The sequence below is a fragment of the Helianthus annuus genome, chromosome 6 (genome assembly GCF_002127325.2).
Source record: "Helianthus annuus cultivar XRQ/B chromosome 6, HanXRQr2.0-SUNRISE, whole genome shotgun sequence".
Classification (NCBI taxonomy): domain Eukaryota; kingdom Viridiplantae; phylum Streptophyta; class Magnoliopsida; order Asterales; family Asteraceae; genus Helianthus; species Helianthus annuus.
The window spans coordinates 21,102,182-21,117,619 of NC_035438.2; the positions used below are offsets into that span (position 1 = coordinate 21,102,182).

The window sequence follows — 15,438 nt, forward strand, 5'->3', positions numbered from 1 at the left end:
TATATAGTAATGATGTGATATCATTTCAAGCCAATTTTCAAAAATTAGAACTCAGTTAAGTCAGAAAGGTTTAATGAATGGTATTATTGTCAATTCATATATCTTTTATTTTCATCTTATTTTATGAATTGACAATAATACCTTTCATTTAACATGTCTGACTTAGCAGGGTGTTAATTTTGGACTGAAGTGGCACATTTCCAGTATGTTAGGGAGAAAACTGATGCATTTTTAAAAATTGGTCTGAAATTGCAAAATGAACAAAACACTGGGACGAAAATGGTAGTTAACTCATTCCAAAATCATGTTAATGGGCCATGGTGAGGTCAGACGAGCTGAAATATTACAAATGGGCCAGTTACTGAATATATCGGCCCATCAATGTAGATGCAATCGTATATGTAAACCCTAGAGTTTGTCCATCGCTTCTCGCGTTGCTGGGAGATCTCTAACGCCGCCTCCTTTAGTCTCAATTACAAGGTTCTATCTTCATCTTCTCCCCCCTTTCATTTCATTTTATTTCGTTGCTTTTATAACTACCTTCAACTGCGTCATTGAATTAGGGTATCATTTGATCCGATTCGTTACACTTCTGTTTTTCTAACACTATTTCAATCATTGTTTAATGTTGTTGCAGTTCCTCACTTCAATTTGTCTGCATTTTTTACTAATTTTATGCTGTTAACTCTGATTAGAATATTATTTGTTACTTTCTTGTAGAATAGGCCATTTTTACAGATTTTGCTAGGGTTTTTTTAATGTTTTTAGTTGTAACAATATATAAAATTGGTCAAGGTATTAATTTTACTTACTAAATATTTAAACTTAGATAGTTTGATCGTTTAGATTTTACCTATCTTGTTCAAACGTGTTAAAATCGATGACAAATTAGTATTTGAAACACAGGCTTACTGTGTTTATAATTATCAGGTAAGCAATGGCAGTCCCCAAGCTTGATAAGAAGATCATCAAGAAGCGTGTGAAGAAGTTCAAGAGGCCACAGAGTGACTGGAAGATATGTGTCAAGGTATAAACTTATCTTCATTATGCAATGCATCACCTCACCTGCTAATCATTTTATAAAATATTACTAATGGTTTTCATCGATATATCCGATTATTTTTATGTGTTATGCATGATTTGAAAAGGGTTTTGGTTGGTTGTAGTATTCTATAACTAAAATGACTCGATTCGGGTTGGTAAATGGGCTGATTTGAATATTTTTGTGTTGTAGGAAAACTGGCGCAGGCCCAAGGGTATTGATTCTCGCGTAAGGAGAAAGTTCAAAGGTGTAACTCTTATGCCCAACATCGGGTACGGATCGGATAAGAAGACCCGTCACTATTTGCCAAATGGGTTCAAGAAGTTCGTTGTTCACAATGCTAAGGAGCTTGAAGTCCTCATGATGCACAACAGGTATGTATTTTACTGCTTTTGTCAACAATAATCATTTGCATACTTCCTGCTGTTATTTGATATTGGTTTTGTTGGACTTGTTTGATTTCAGGACGTACTGCGCTGAAATAGCACACAATGTATCAACCCGCAAAAGGAAGGAAATTGTTGAGCGTGCTGCACAATTGGATGTTGTTGTTACCAACAAGTTAGCCAGGTTGCGCAGCCAGGAAGACGAGTAATTTTATGCTTTATGTTATGGATCCCCGTTTCTTTCGGTTCATGTTATCTTTTACTTTCAAGACGTTAAATCATTTAATTTTCTACTCGACTAGATCGTCTAGTTTTGTTACCAAGACTTTAATGATTTTTGTGGTCAATGAAATGAATTTTGTGGATCATGGAGCTATTGGTATCAGTTTTTGTTATGGTGGCAATTTAGCATCAATCCATTTAATCATTGGTATATTTTTTTTTAAAACATCTTCCTTGCTGATAGCATAGCATAACGAACGGTAAGTTCAATTAGATCGTTGTTTTTACCATAGTTTTAAAAAACGTTTGAGGCGCCTGTTTTGAGGAGCGCCTGAGGCGAGACCGGAAGAAATCGTTTCTGAGGCGACACCTCTTTGGTTCATTTTATACGTACGCCTCACGAGGTCCGAGCCGGTGGCATCTAGCAGAGGCGTACGTTTCGGATGAAAGTGGGAGAATTAGGGTTTTATTCTTTGTAGATGACGGTTGTATCAATAATTGATGCTTACCTGGTGTTGCGTTGAAGAAGAAACACAACAGATGGATGCGTGGTGTGGATGATTTAGAAGAAACAAGGCATATGAAGATGACGATTGTAGTAACTATTAGGGTTTCTTATGGCAGATTAAGTTTTTGGATGTAAAATACGCATCCACGTGAGTATTTATAAAAACTTGGGCTTATTCCTAAACATCAGAAAGTTTTGACTTAGCCTAATGAATTCTTAAGGTATTCATTGGAAATTTGAAGTATTATATTATTTTTTATAAGATATATAATTTTTAATTCCGCCTCGAGCTTACGCCTCGGTTCGTATCGAGGCTTACGCCTTGTGAGGCGAAGGGAAAGCGCCTCGAAACTCGATTCCGTTTTTTTTAAACCTTGGTTTTTACATCCATGACCGCAACTTATTATTATTTACATGTCATTAGGCTTGTATTTTGATATCTACAACATATTTGAAGGTCGGTTACCATGCTAATGAACTAATATTGTATTTGGTTGAAACATAAAACTTATTTTGCGTTGTTGAACTTGAGTTTGGGTTGTAATGTATTAGGTTGAACTTATTTTAAATAGGTCCCCGTTTAAAGTATTAATTTTTCTTTTTAAAAATCGAGTCAAACCAAGCCGAGCTAAGCCAGCTCGGTTTCAAATCTGAGCCGAGCCGAGCCCGAGTTTGCCTTAGCTCGGCTCGGCTCATGAACAGCCCTAACACCACTTAAGGTAGTGATTTCTGCATGTGAAATTTGTGATATGAAGTTGTTCTGTCACACATGGTGCACATAATTATATAAGGAGTTGGACACAGGAGACCTACAACATTTCATGTGGCTCAACATAGTGAACCAAACAAGGGCACTTGCATAATATAGGCAAAAGGGAAGAAGGAAAGAGGCATGAATAATGTTAAGCAAATGGTGTGTTTTAATTGCCTTAAAAAAATACTACTCACGTCAAAAACATGTGATCTATGTTTATAAAAAAAAAAAAAAATACTAATAACCCGGTTCAACCGCCCAATACAACCCGGTTGAACCATTTTAGAGTCCAACCCGGTATGACTTAAAAACCGGTTTTTAAAACATTGATGTTTATCCAAAACCTATTTATAATAAATTTAATGTATTAGATGCCGGATCAGAAAATATTTTCTAAGGGTGTGAACGAGGGATTTAACCAAATTTTCAAAGGGTGTGATCGCGATTTTGCACTAAAATACGCTAATTATTTTTTTCAAAGGGTGTGCCCGCCCACCCAACCCTATACGTAGGTCCGCCCACTTTGTAACCAAGCAAGTTCCATTAGTTTTGTGACATAACCCTCCTATATCAAAAATCGTTTGCCCACATTTCATTTGTGGTGTAGGTGCTTGACATGGTAGTTGTGGTGGGGAGATTGGGGTGTTGTTAGTCTTCCACCAATTGGTTATACTCCCTATAGTCAATTTGGCAATAAGTCATAAATGGACTACAATTAATAATAATAATAAAATTAATAATAATAACAATAATAATAATATTATTATTTTACGTCCATGGTATTTGAAAGCAACCAGTAGCTTGTATCGTATGCTGCTAAAGTTGAACCATACTTGATCAAGATTTTCTGTAAAAATAACACTAATTTTATTTTTTTATAGGGGCAACTACCCCATGGCTTTTCACTAGGTCCGCCTTTGTTTTGTGGCAACGTCTAAGTAGTTAATGTGGTAAAATATCGGATATCGGTCAAGGACTAATATTTGAGATATCGGTTATCGCGGTAGGATATCGGTAATTTTAATATCATGCTAAATTTATATATATATATAGCAATTTAACACTAACAATTTAGTATAGTCTCCCACCATTAACAAATTAACCTTTTGCAACTTGCAAAACATTAACAATTATAGTAAGTAGGAACTTACTAAGACTTAAAACACTAGCATTTAACAATAACAACTAACAATTAAGACTTAAAACACTACTAGCAACAATAAGAAAAAAGACAAATAGTAGAACTAAGAAGAAAGGTACCGATATCGGGAAAATCGATGATATAATGGTCAAATCTCGGTCCAATATCGGTCAATATCGCCGATATTCTGACAGATATTTTGTACCAATATCTCGGCAGGGGACCGATAACCGATATATCACTGATATATCGGGATATTAATTACATAGGGCAACGTACCACATAATAGAGCGGGTCTTATAATCTCCCAACTAAAGACGTTAGCTATTGTGGTTGTATGTATGCCGGACGGCACGCCTATGATAAAACCTCAAAGGTAAACATGTATGTTACTGAAAAAAAACAAAATCAAAATAATATATGACGATAAAACATTAGCATAAATCATTATATATTTACTTTTCCTGATTCTCTCAAATTTGTATTGTATTGTATAACATTATGTAATGTAATATAAATCGCAAAACGTGTCAATTCTCATCTAAACCAACATTAAAAGGTGTCACTTTCTTTCTAGCCTCTTTTTCTTCCATGAGACGATTTAATGATTTTTGTTTCTGGTTGGATTATGAGTGAAAACAATATTCAACTCTTTGCATGTTGGTGTTGGTAACTTGTTTAGGGGGTGTTTGGTAACCTCTTAATGACCATTCAGATGTTACCTTTTAATGGTTTAAAACCTTTTAATGAATAAGAGGTAACCTCAAGTCTGAATGGTTAAGAGGTAACATCTGAATAGTAAATCATCACATGTCACATTCTTCTACATTCTCATTGGTAAAATTCTTAATGGTTCCATTAAGAGGTAGCCTCTTAATGACCATTCAGAGGCTAAGTCTTTGTCAGAACCGTCGTTTGTTTCTTTGCTTTCTTGAGACGAGTTAATGAGTTCGTCTTTAGTCTTGTTATTCTCTATTTTTTTAAATAAGCTCTATGAATAAAATGACATAGTAATAGGGATGAGCAATTCGTTTCCGGTACCGGTACCGAATTTACCGAACCGGGTACTTTTTCGGTACCGACTTCTACCATTTTCGGTACCGGTCCGGTACGGTACCGGTATTTACCGGTTCTTACCCTCAAATACCGGTACCAAACCGGTACCGGTACCGAACCGGGTATATTCGGTACCGGTACCGGTACCCACTTTTAAGGATTTTCGGTACCGGTTCCTTCGGTACCGGTAACGGTTCGATACCGGACGGCACCGAGCTCATTCTTACATAGTAATCCTTAACTTTTGTAAGTCCCTTTTATATCTTAAAATGACATAGTAATCCTTAACTTTTGCAAGTCCTTAACTTAGGCCTTAACGAAATTAGGTATTGGGCTCACTAAAGGTCTAAACATAATGCTAATGAGCTAGTAACTAATCTAAATCATAAAAATAGTTTTGTAGATGGGACTATGTTGGTATTTGTATGGGTATACCCTATTAATTTATTTATTTTTACATATACATATCGGGATTTTTTTTAAAAATAACGTGTCCTTCGAAATATCAGGCCCTGACCAATGGTCCTCCCCGCCCACCTTCAGGGCCAGCCATGTATGTAAGACACAATTTTACCTCTGTAGTCGTAAACAAAACTCGTGTAATCATTCTAAACTCATGTATCATCATAGTTTCTTGCAATGTTCATATCTTTTTATAGCTTGATAAAAATTTTATATACAAACAAAAAAAAAAGTGTAAAATCAATTATGTTGTACGATTTAAGATATATTAAATATAGGTACTTAAAACATTATTAATTATCTCGAGGGATGAATTTGGTGGATAGTTACCTCAAAGTCTCAAAACAATGAAACATGATGCATGAAAGACCGAAAGAGTGAGGTGGCCCCCCAAAAAGAAGAGTTGGCATGATAGCAAAAGGGGCTACGTGAATGCATACATTTTACTGAAAATATTTAATATGGTAAATGTCTTTTCATGATCTTAAATATCATTATTTAGTGGGTATATGTTAAATTGTCTTGTTGAATTTGGCAGCCAAAACTTAAAAGCCCCATCTCATTTATGTCCTAGAACACTTATAATTTATATTATAACTTATATGAACGTATATCGACTGAAACGGGTTATAAACTCAGTTATTTCGGAAGAACAATCAGCATATCTTTCGGACAGGAACATACTAGACGGGCCGCTAATCACAAACGAGATCATTTCATGGGTCAAAAATCGGAAATTGAAAGCCTTCTTTTTCAAAATTGATTTTGAGAAGGCTTTTGACACTATTAGTTGGAACTTTATCGACACGGTCCTTCAGCAAATGAACTTCCCCGATTTATGGCGACTTTGGATTAAAGGAATCTTTGCCTCCTCTCGAGCCTCGGTCCTTGTCAACGGCTCCCCGACAACGGAATTCTCATGCTTTAGGGGTGTCCGACAAGGAGATCCTCTCTCCCCCTTCATATTCATCCTTGCCATGGAAGCCTTCTCTAGCTTTATGACAAGTGCATCTGCAGCGGGTCTTATAAAAGGTATCCAACTTCCGAACAATGGCCCCAACATATCACATCTCATCTTCGCGGATGATGTGATGCTACTTGGTACTTGGGAAGATGAAAGCGTCATTAACATCAATCGGCTCATGAGATGCTTCTTTCTAATCTCGGGTTTAAAGATAAATCTTCATAAATCATGTCTCTATGGTATTGGCACGACACCCGCTGAAAATAATTATATGTCTACTCTACTTGGGTGCAACCATGGCTCATTACCCTTCGTGTATCTTGGGCTCAAGGTAGGTGGAAATATGAATAGATACCACAACTGGCTTCCCGTCATTGAAACTTTTCAAAATAGGCTCTCGCTTTGGAAAGCAACTACTTTATCTATTGGGGGCAGACTAACCCTTATTAAATCTGTTATTGACTCGCTACCATTATACTACTTTGCACTATATCAAGCTCCGGGGAACGTAATAGACAAGCTTGAGAAACTTAGAAGGAGGTTCTTATGGGGCGGTACAGATGTTCGCAGTAAAATGCATTGGGTAAAGTGGGAAATTGTCACGAAACCAGTCTCAATGGGGGGTCTCGGCCTTAACTCACTTCGAGATGCAAACCACAGTCTTTTGACAAAGTGGGCTTGGCGCTTCAAATCGGAATCCGAGAGACTTTGGAGGAAAGTTGTAATGGCCATCCACTACAATCCGAAACATGGAAACTTTCTGCCTATAAGGAAGGGTTTATCGGGCGTTTGGCAAAACATCGTTAAAAAAGAATACCTTCTCAACAGTAAAAACATTCACCTCTGCAATCTCATTGTAAGCAACATCGGGAATGGCTGGAATACTCAATTTTGGACCGATTCGTGGGTCACGGGACTACCGCTCAAATCGAGATTTTCAGCACTCTTTGGGCTGGAAAAACTAAAAGGCTGCAGTGTGCGAGACAGGCTGGATGTGGACGAAAACGGGCTGGTAAATGGGCCTAAATGGATCTGGGCTCGGGAACCATCTTCGGATCAGGAGCTAGCGGAATTGGCTGAATTAAATGTAATCATCTCTCAAGTTAACATAACCGATTCTTTGGATACATGGGGCTGGACGACTGAACATGCAAACGAATTCTCGGTAAAAGAAATCAAAACAATGATTCAAAACAATGATACATCAGGTAACCTGAATAGATTCGAATGGAACCGATGGGTTCCGCGCAAAGTCAATATCTTCGGGTGGAGAATGAACCTTGATCGCTTACCTACCAAGGCAGCCTTAGCTCGCAGGAACATCACCATGGATTCGGTCACCTGTCCGTTATGCTGTGAAAGGGATGAAACGGCTGAGCACATTTTTGGATCATGTTATGTCAGTTCCGTGATATGGCATTTGGTGTCCAGATGGCTCTCTATCCCACCAATCTATGCTTTCACTATATCGGATCTCCTTCAGGTGCACAAGCACTCAACCAAGACGTCGAGGACAAAGAATATGATACACGCTATTATCTTAACAACATGTTGGCATCTATGGAATCTACGAAACGAAGTGATTTTCTCGGGCAGAAGAGTGGATATATCAAGACTATTGGCGGATATAAAGGCTAAGAGCTTTCTTTGGATCAAACATAGAGCAAAAATAAGTGATTTAGAGTGGGCAAAGTGGTGCAATTTCAACTTCTTGTAATTTTTATTGTCTGTATCTTTTGCTAGCATCTTGCTAGTTTGGTTTTCTAATAAAATCTGCCGTTCAAAAAAAAAAAGATATACTGATATGAAAGACACCTACAAACGTGATCACATATTATATGGATGTTGCATTCCGGGATCACGTTAGTGGGTGTGTTTTGGTTTCTCGTTTGTGAGAATGGATGTTCCTGAATGGATTTCCATTTCATCTTTTTTTAATATAGTTTTAAATGATAAATATATAAATACAAAAGTTTTTTTTTGTATAACAAATTAACAAAACTTTTATAATCATTTAAACTCTTATTATTTTAGTATAGTTTTAAATGATAAATATATAAATGTAAATGGTTTTTCTTTTTGTATAACAAATTAACAAAACTTTTATAATCTTTTAAACTCTTATGATTGTTTTGCCTTTATAATCTTTACTTGAGAAAAGCTTGTGGTGTCGCTAACGTTGGACAGAAAAAAAACATCCACGTCAGTAATTTGTGGGGATCTAGGTGAAGGTTGGGAAATAGAGCTCAATGGTGAAGAGCATATGTGAAAGAGCAAACTCATGAAATGTAAATAAATTAATAATGTATGCCCAAAGTGGAAACTTTACATATGCTTAAACAAGTTTATTTCTAGTCACCATCCTTCAATTTCCATGCTTCCTTATTTTCAACAATAATAAAGACTTGTGGGGGTACTACAATTTTCTCTGTGGAAACTAAGTTTTCATCAAAACTACAATAATAATTGTTAATATTATTAACTAACACCATGTGTAGTGGTAGACATGAATAAAGCTCCTACCTATGAGCATTTTACGACACGCGTCATCCCAGTCAGCAAAGAGGTATTATGGGCGTTTTTCACAAATGGACGTAGTGGGATAATGCCCCATCAATGATTATCTAATTAATATTTTCTTGTTTTTTTAATTTAAATATAAAGGTATTTGAGTTGGAATTACATGATTGGCCAAGTGAGGTGAAGAAAGGCGTTATTTATAAAACGCGTAGGGGGAAATTGCTCAATAATGCCCAGGGGGTGGGGAGGGGGCTTGACTGGGCTTGTTTTTTTTTTTTTTTTTTAAAGTAAACTTTATTCACAACCAGACGACCCAAACCGGGCCGACCACAACAACTACAAGAAAATTACATGTTTACAAAGGAGAGCCAATCCTCCCAACTGATCCCTTTGTGTTTAGATCTATTTGAAAACCAAAGAAATCCTAACACCTTTATTTCACTAATAATCCTGTCTATCCTCACCGGGCTATTAGAAAAAACCAGCTTGTTCCTCTCTTTCCATAAGCTCCAACACGCGATGATAATAATACCGAGAACCGCCTCCTTTTTCTTGACTGAAACCTGAAGGTCCTTATGAAAGCCGATAAGATCTTTAACCGAGAATGCGAATATAAAAGGGATCTTACACCACTCGCTAATCCCGTTCCAAACGTTGGTTGAAACAGAACAAGCAGTGAACAAGTGTTCCACAGTTTCGTCAGCCGAGGAGCAAAACGGACAACTCGTATCTCCTTGAAAAACATTCCTCTTTCTTAATGCTTCCTTCGTCGGAATTTTTTCCATCTCTGCTCTCCACATATGTATGATACATTTGTCGGGAATCCAATCGCACCATTCCGTTACAAAACAATTGCTAACAGATCTATTCGAATGTAACAACCTTTTGACAGATTTAACCGAAAACATACCATCATTATTCGGGAGCCACCACCATCTGTCAGGTCTATCGACCAACTTGACCGCGTTCAAAAGGCTGCACAGCTGCAGAAAATCTGCATTCATACCCAGCTCGGTCGAAACAGTTTTCCACTTCCAGACTATCTCCGTCTCTGAACCATATGTTTTGATCCGATCAGCAACCAAGCATTTCTTTTCAGCCTCCAGGCGAAAAAGATCAGGAAATTTCAGTTTAAGAGGTTCCGCAGTGATCCTAGGATCTAGCCAAAAAGAAATACTATTACCGTTGCCCACATTGCCCTTCATATAATGACTAAGACTAAGATCGCCAACCATACAATTGATCAGAACCTTAACAATGTTACTCCATGTTCCGCTGAGCGATTTCTTAAACGGAAAACCTTCCCATCCACGCCGGCCGAAGTGAAAAGCATCGACGATTTTTCTCCATAAACAGGAACTTTCCGATTTGTATCGCCAACCCCATTTGGATAGAAGCGATAGATTAATATCTGAAAGTTTATTGAGACCCAAGCCCCCATCTTTTTTGTGACTCGATACCCGTTCCCAGCCAACCCAGTGCATCTTCCTTTCCTCAATAGAGCCGCCCCAAAGAAATTTTTTAATCATTGAATCCAGGTCAGAAATCACCTTCTTGGGAGCTTTGTAAAGGGAGAAATAGTAGCAAGGCAAGCTCTCCATAACGGATCTGATGAGAACAACCCTTCCTCCTATAGATAAGAAATGAGATTTCCATTTAGCCAACCGATTGCGAAAAATATCATACACCGGTTGCCAATTAATGACCCGGTTCATGTTCGCCCCCACTTTGAGACCCAAATATTTGAACGGAAGGAGGTCCGCTTTACATCCCACCTCGCTAGCCATCTCACTTGTGTCTTCCACCCCCACACCAATGCCGTAAAGGTAAGATTTTTCGATGTTGATTTTTATACCGGAGCATAAAAAGAAACATCGAAGCACTCTAACAATATTAACCACTTCCTGCTTAGACCATTCGCCCACCACAATTGAGTCATCTGCATACAGCAGGTGTGTTATAACCGGCCCATTGTTAGGAGTGGCTAAGCCTTTAATCAGAGCCGCATCCTTAGCACTATTAAGCATATTCGAAAGAGCCTCCATCACCACTAAGAAGAGAAATGGCGAAAGCGGGCCCCCCTGCCTCATTCCTTTTTTCGCATCTAAATAGGAACGTAGGGGCCCCGTTGACAAGCACAGACGAAGAAGCCGACCTGAGAATACCCCTCGTCCATTTACACCACAAATCTGGGAATCCCATTTGAGATAAAATACCAATCACGAAATTCCAATTAATGTTGTCGTAAACTTTTTCAAAATCGATCTTAATAAAAAACGCTTTCAGCTTACTCTTCTTGATCCAAGTGATAAGCTTGTTGATAATAAGGGGGCCATCTAAAATAAATCTTCCTTTGAGAAATGCTGATTGAGATTCCGATATAACTCCATCCAAGACCATTCTCATCCTATTTGCCATAACTTTAGAGATCACCTTACTTATGACTCCGGCCAAGTTTATCGGTCTGTAATTATTAAGAGAGACCGGGTCTGTGATTTTGGCAATAAGAGCAATAAACGAAGCGCCACATCCATCATTAATCTTTCCATGGACATGAAACCAAGCAAAAATTCTTACAACATCGTCTTTGAATATCTCCCAGAAGTACTTGATAAATCTGAAGTTAAAGCCGTCCGGACCAGGGGATCGATCATCCCCACATTCAAAAACTGCATTTTTGATTTCGAGCTCGGAGAACGGTTCTACCAGCATATTACTATCTACATCCGAAATCGTTTTCAAATTATTACATTGCAGAGTCGGCCTGATCTTGATAGACTCTTTAAATTTATTCACGGAAAAACGAAAAAACCTTTTTTTATCTTGCTCGGTTTGGTATACCACTCTCCATCTATAGTGAGACCATGAATATTGTTCGAAGCTCTCCTATTATTGACCAAGGCGTGGAAAAACTTCGGATTCTCGTCTCCGTCAATGGCCCACCTCAACCTCGATTTTTGTTTGATATCCGCTCTGTTATGGGTCATTTTCTGAGTATACATATCCTGACTAATATCCCGCTTGTAATTGTTTATTTATGACCAGGATGCTGGACGAGGATATTGCTAACATCCCGGGCGATATCTTGAGGTTGAGTAAATTAAACACGTGCAGGTTAATGGTTATAAGCTACTAACAGTCATTAGGACTTCTTCTCCTAAAGACTCGGGCGAATTTGTTATGAGGAAGCCGTTGAAGCCGAAAGACTTGGTCCTCAACGTTCAAGTGGGAATATTCGTTGGATCCCGGGAGTTTAGGATAGTTTGTTATATTATCTTTACTATAAATAGATGTGGTGGATCAGTTTAAGGCACACACTTTTTTACACGAACACTTCCATACACTCTTGCTCTCTAGCTCACAGCAATCACTACACTTGTACTCAGATCACATTGTAACACTTAGTCGATCCGCACCACATCCTGCATTGTATCCTGATTTTTGAAGCAATAAGAAGAACAGGGCAGCTGTGATTGTCAGCTCCCGAGGTTTTATGCCGGCGATCTAGATTGATCAAGGGCTTTCCTCGTACATCTCGTGTTATTTACTTTACTTTTTGCTCATTGTTTGATCAATAATACAACTCAATATCTTGAGCCGTATCCTAAACACTGATTTTATAAACAACTTAACGAGCACATTTTCAGCAACACTTTCCAGCACACTACCTCACTTAACTAATTTGATCACTAAATTGCTTAGGTAATTTTTGACCAAAACACGCTCTCTTTCTATCGTCAATTTCATTCATGTTTTCCAACATTATCCCTCGATTCCATTTCTTCTTCTAGATTTTCCAACTCCAAACGAGCAATTTTTTCACTCTCGTTCTCTTTGGCCATGAACTCGTCCCTCCAAATTTTAAGAAACGACCTAATACGATCAAATTTAGACATAAGAAAGGAATCTAGGGGGTCAGAAATTTGCATACCATCCACCGCCGCTTTAACCGTATCCTCAAATCTCGACTTCCCGATCCAAGAATTATAAACTCTAAAAGGACGAGGTCCGAAATTGAGATTAACCAACTCTAGAATGATCGGACAATGGTCAGAGTACCGATTCGGAAGCGCCCTAACACACGCATCGGGCCATTTGTTAAAAAAATCTGAACACACCAGAAAGCGATCAAGCTTGCTAAGCTTTTTACCATTTTCTCTAATACAAGTGTACTTTCTACCCTGCATCGGGTATTCAATCAATCCATTATTAAAAATAAAATTATTGAAATTGTCCGCACAAACCGGTTTGAACTTTGAGTGTCTCCTTTCCTCACTAGAGCGGACCGCATTAAAATCCCCAACTACAATACACTGGCCCAACGATGAATCTATGACATTTGAAAGGTCTCCCCAAAGGGAGAGTTTCGCCGACGTATTCTGTGGTGCATATACGTTGATAAGGTTAATCGGATCGCCGCTTCCAACCACCGTTTCAACAACAGAAAATACCTTTCCTGGAAACTGGATTCAATCTTGATTACTTTAGGATCCCATATCCACAGTAACCCCCAGAAAGCCCCTCCGAAGCCAAAAAAGCAAAATCAAAATTGTTATTACCCCAATATCTCGAAATAACAGAATTATGAACAGAAGACACCATGGTTTCTTGAATGGCAATAGCGCTGATCTTGTTAGCTAACCTAATGCTTTTCACCCAACTAGCTTTAGCCTCCCCAGCAATACCCCTTAGATTAACCGACATGATATTCATGGATCCACCACATTAATACCTTCTTTTCTAATCGACTCACAAACCTGATTGTTGTGATTGTCAAGGTTCAAACCCACAATTTTCCCCAGCTCAATCGTAGCCCTAACTTCATTGTCAAAAACAGACTCGAAGGAATCACTGACCTCAACAACCGACATATCCTCCCTCTCTTCTTTTCTTAAACTTGAGCCGAGAAGATTCGAGAGATCAGCGTCCCCAGCAACTGAATGATCGGGATTTTCACTTGCTTCTGGAGTGTTCTTTGAGAGAGTAAGAGGACTCCTCAATGAAGCTTCCTGTTGAATTTCAGTGGCTTGTTTATTCAGATCAAAAGAAAACTCCGAGTCATCCCTGAGACGTTTCCTGGGCCTGGGCTCCGAAGAAGGACTAGAATTACCCCCTTTACTTACTTTATAACTCTTGGGACTTAGTCTTCTTAAAGAGTTAATGGGCCTACCTGGGTTAACTTTAGATCTGAAAGGAAAAAAAGGGATTTTCCGTTCTAGTGTTTTCCTGTAAATGATTGCCTTGGGCCCCACCTAAACTGTTCGATTCCCCCACCATGTTGGAATTCTCTGCCATAACATTCCCTTTTGTGTTTCCCATGTAATCAAGTTCAGGATCACCGCCAACATTAATTGTACCCGACTGTACGTTGTCTCTCACCGGAGAATGGACTTCCGGTGACTTCTCTCCCTGAGCTCCGGTGTTAACAGCTCTTTCATCCTCCGATTCGACTGAGCAATCATTCTCTTCGTCACTCGAATCCTCCTCTCCTCCTTGATCATCCTCTTCTCCCAGACCTTCTTCCTTTTCTTGCAATTCCTGTTCCTACACTTCAATTTTTGAATCCGATTTATGAGAGGGAAACGATGACGGCCAAACATCTTCAAACATGCAATCAGGGACCCAATCGTCCTGTTCTTCCTTCACCCAGATTCTGAATTTCTTCTTTCTCTCTAGTAATGTCGCCGAACCCGCAATTCTCGACCCAGTGTCTACCAAAACTCCCACACATGAAGACGAAAGGTCCCAGTCTTCCCAAACAAAGACGCTACATCGTTAAAGACCTTATTTTCCGCCAAGTGAAGAGGGACACCATAGAATTTCAGTCATGCTAACCTCTCGTATTGTTAGTGCACTTACGTCTGCTGACTACGTCTTCCATCGAGTCTTGAAGATTGAACAGATCGGAAATGGCACGGATACCTAGAAATAGGAGATTGTATAGGATCGCTTATATGTACATACTCTAGGACCGCTTTTGTGTCATTGTTAGTTCAGGATCGCTCATAGATCAAATGGTTGGACCGCTTTTCTGTCAATGTAGGACCGCTCATACGTACATGTACGTATGAGCGGACCAAAATGTCTATATATAGGTCATTAGGGGCGATTCAAACACATAGTTGATGGTGTTTTGTTCCGGTACTCTGCCGAAGTGCTGTCAGATCGTGTAATTGTGCAAGATATCAATAAAACAGCAATATTAAAGTGAATACAGCTTCAATAGCACTGAATTATTAGTTTCCGCCTCTTAATTCGGATACGAACTTCTCTGAACGACTCAAACAGGTCCGAGAATGATCCTACAAGTGGTATCAGAGCTTAGGAGGAGGAGTTCTTGCCATTTTAGCTGCATTTCTTCTGATTCTCTACACTTTCTTCAC

General features: G+C 38.7%; 2 protein-coding genes across 4 annotated transcripts; one reads left to right on the forward strand and one right to left on the reverse strand.

The window, feature by feature from the left end:
• The first annotated feature begins 356 nt into the window (after window positions 1-356).
• Window positions 357-1,796, forward strand: LOC110864948 (60S ribosomal protein L32-1). 3 transcript variants are annotated; one of them, XM_022114117.2, is made up of 4 exons: window positions 357-480; window positions 931-1,027; window positions 1,235-1,416; window positions 1,508-1,796. In XM_022114117.2, the coding sequence occupies exons 2-4, from the start codon at window positions 938-940 to the stop codon at window positions 1,635-1,637; spliced, it is 402 nt and encodes a 133-aa protein (XP_021969809.1). In that variant the 5' UTR covers window positions 357-480; window positions 931-937; the 3' UTR covers window positions 1,638-1,796. The 3 variants fall into 3 exon arrangements, with proteins under 3 accessions (XP_021969809.1, XP_021969811.1, XP_035830324.1); XM_022114119.2 differs by having other exon boundaries at window positions 434-564; XM_035974431.1 differs by having other exon boundaries at window positions 434-480; window positions 907-1,027.
• An 11,002-nt stretch (window positions 1,797-12,798) lies between these two features.
• LOC110944510 lies at window positions 12,799-13,759 on the reverse strand. Its single transcript, XM_022186172.1, has 3 exons — window positions 13,615-13,759; window positions 13,300-13,511; window positions 12,799-13,236 (listed from the first exon to the last, which is right to left on the reverse strand). Exons 1-3 carry the CDS (start codon window positions 13,757-13,759, stop codon window positions 12,799-12,801), a joined length of 795 nt encoding a protein of 264 aa, XP_022041864.1.
• Between the last annotated feature and the right edge of the window lie 1,679 nt (window positions 13,760-15,438).

Coding starts and splice junctions, on each gene's coding strand:
- LOC110864948 (XM_022114117.2), top strand. CDS start 938: ATGGCAGTCCCCAAGCTTGATAAGAAGATCATCAAGAAGCGTGTGAAG. Junction 1,028..1,234: donor ACTGGAAGATATGTGTCAAG/GTATAAACTTAT, acceptor TTTGTGTTGTAG/GAAAACTGGCGCAGGCCCAA. Junction 1,417..1,507: donor GTCCTCATGATGCACAACAG/GTATGTATTTTA, acceptor GTTTGATTTCAG/GACGTACTGCGCTGAAATAG.
- LOC110944510 (XM_022186172.1), bottom strand. CDS start 13,759: ATGTCGGTTAATCTAAGGGGTATTGCTGGGGAGGCTAAAGCTAGTTGG. Junction 13,512..13,614: donor TGTTATTTCGAGATATTGGG/GTAATAACAATT, acceptor TCCAGTTTCCAG/GAAAGGTATTTTCTGTTGTT. Junction 13,237..13,299: donor GACACTCAAAGTTCAAACCG/GTTTGTGCGGAC, acceptor TACCCGATGCAG/GGTAGAAAGTACACTTGTAT.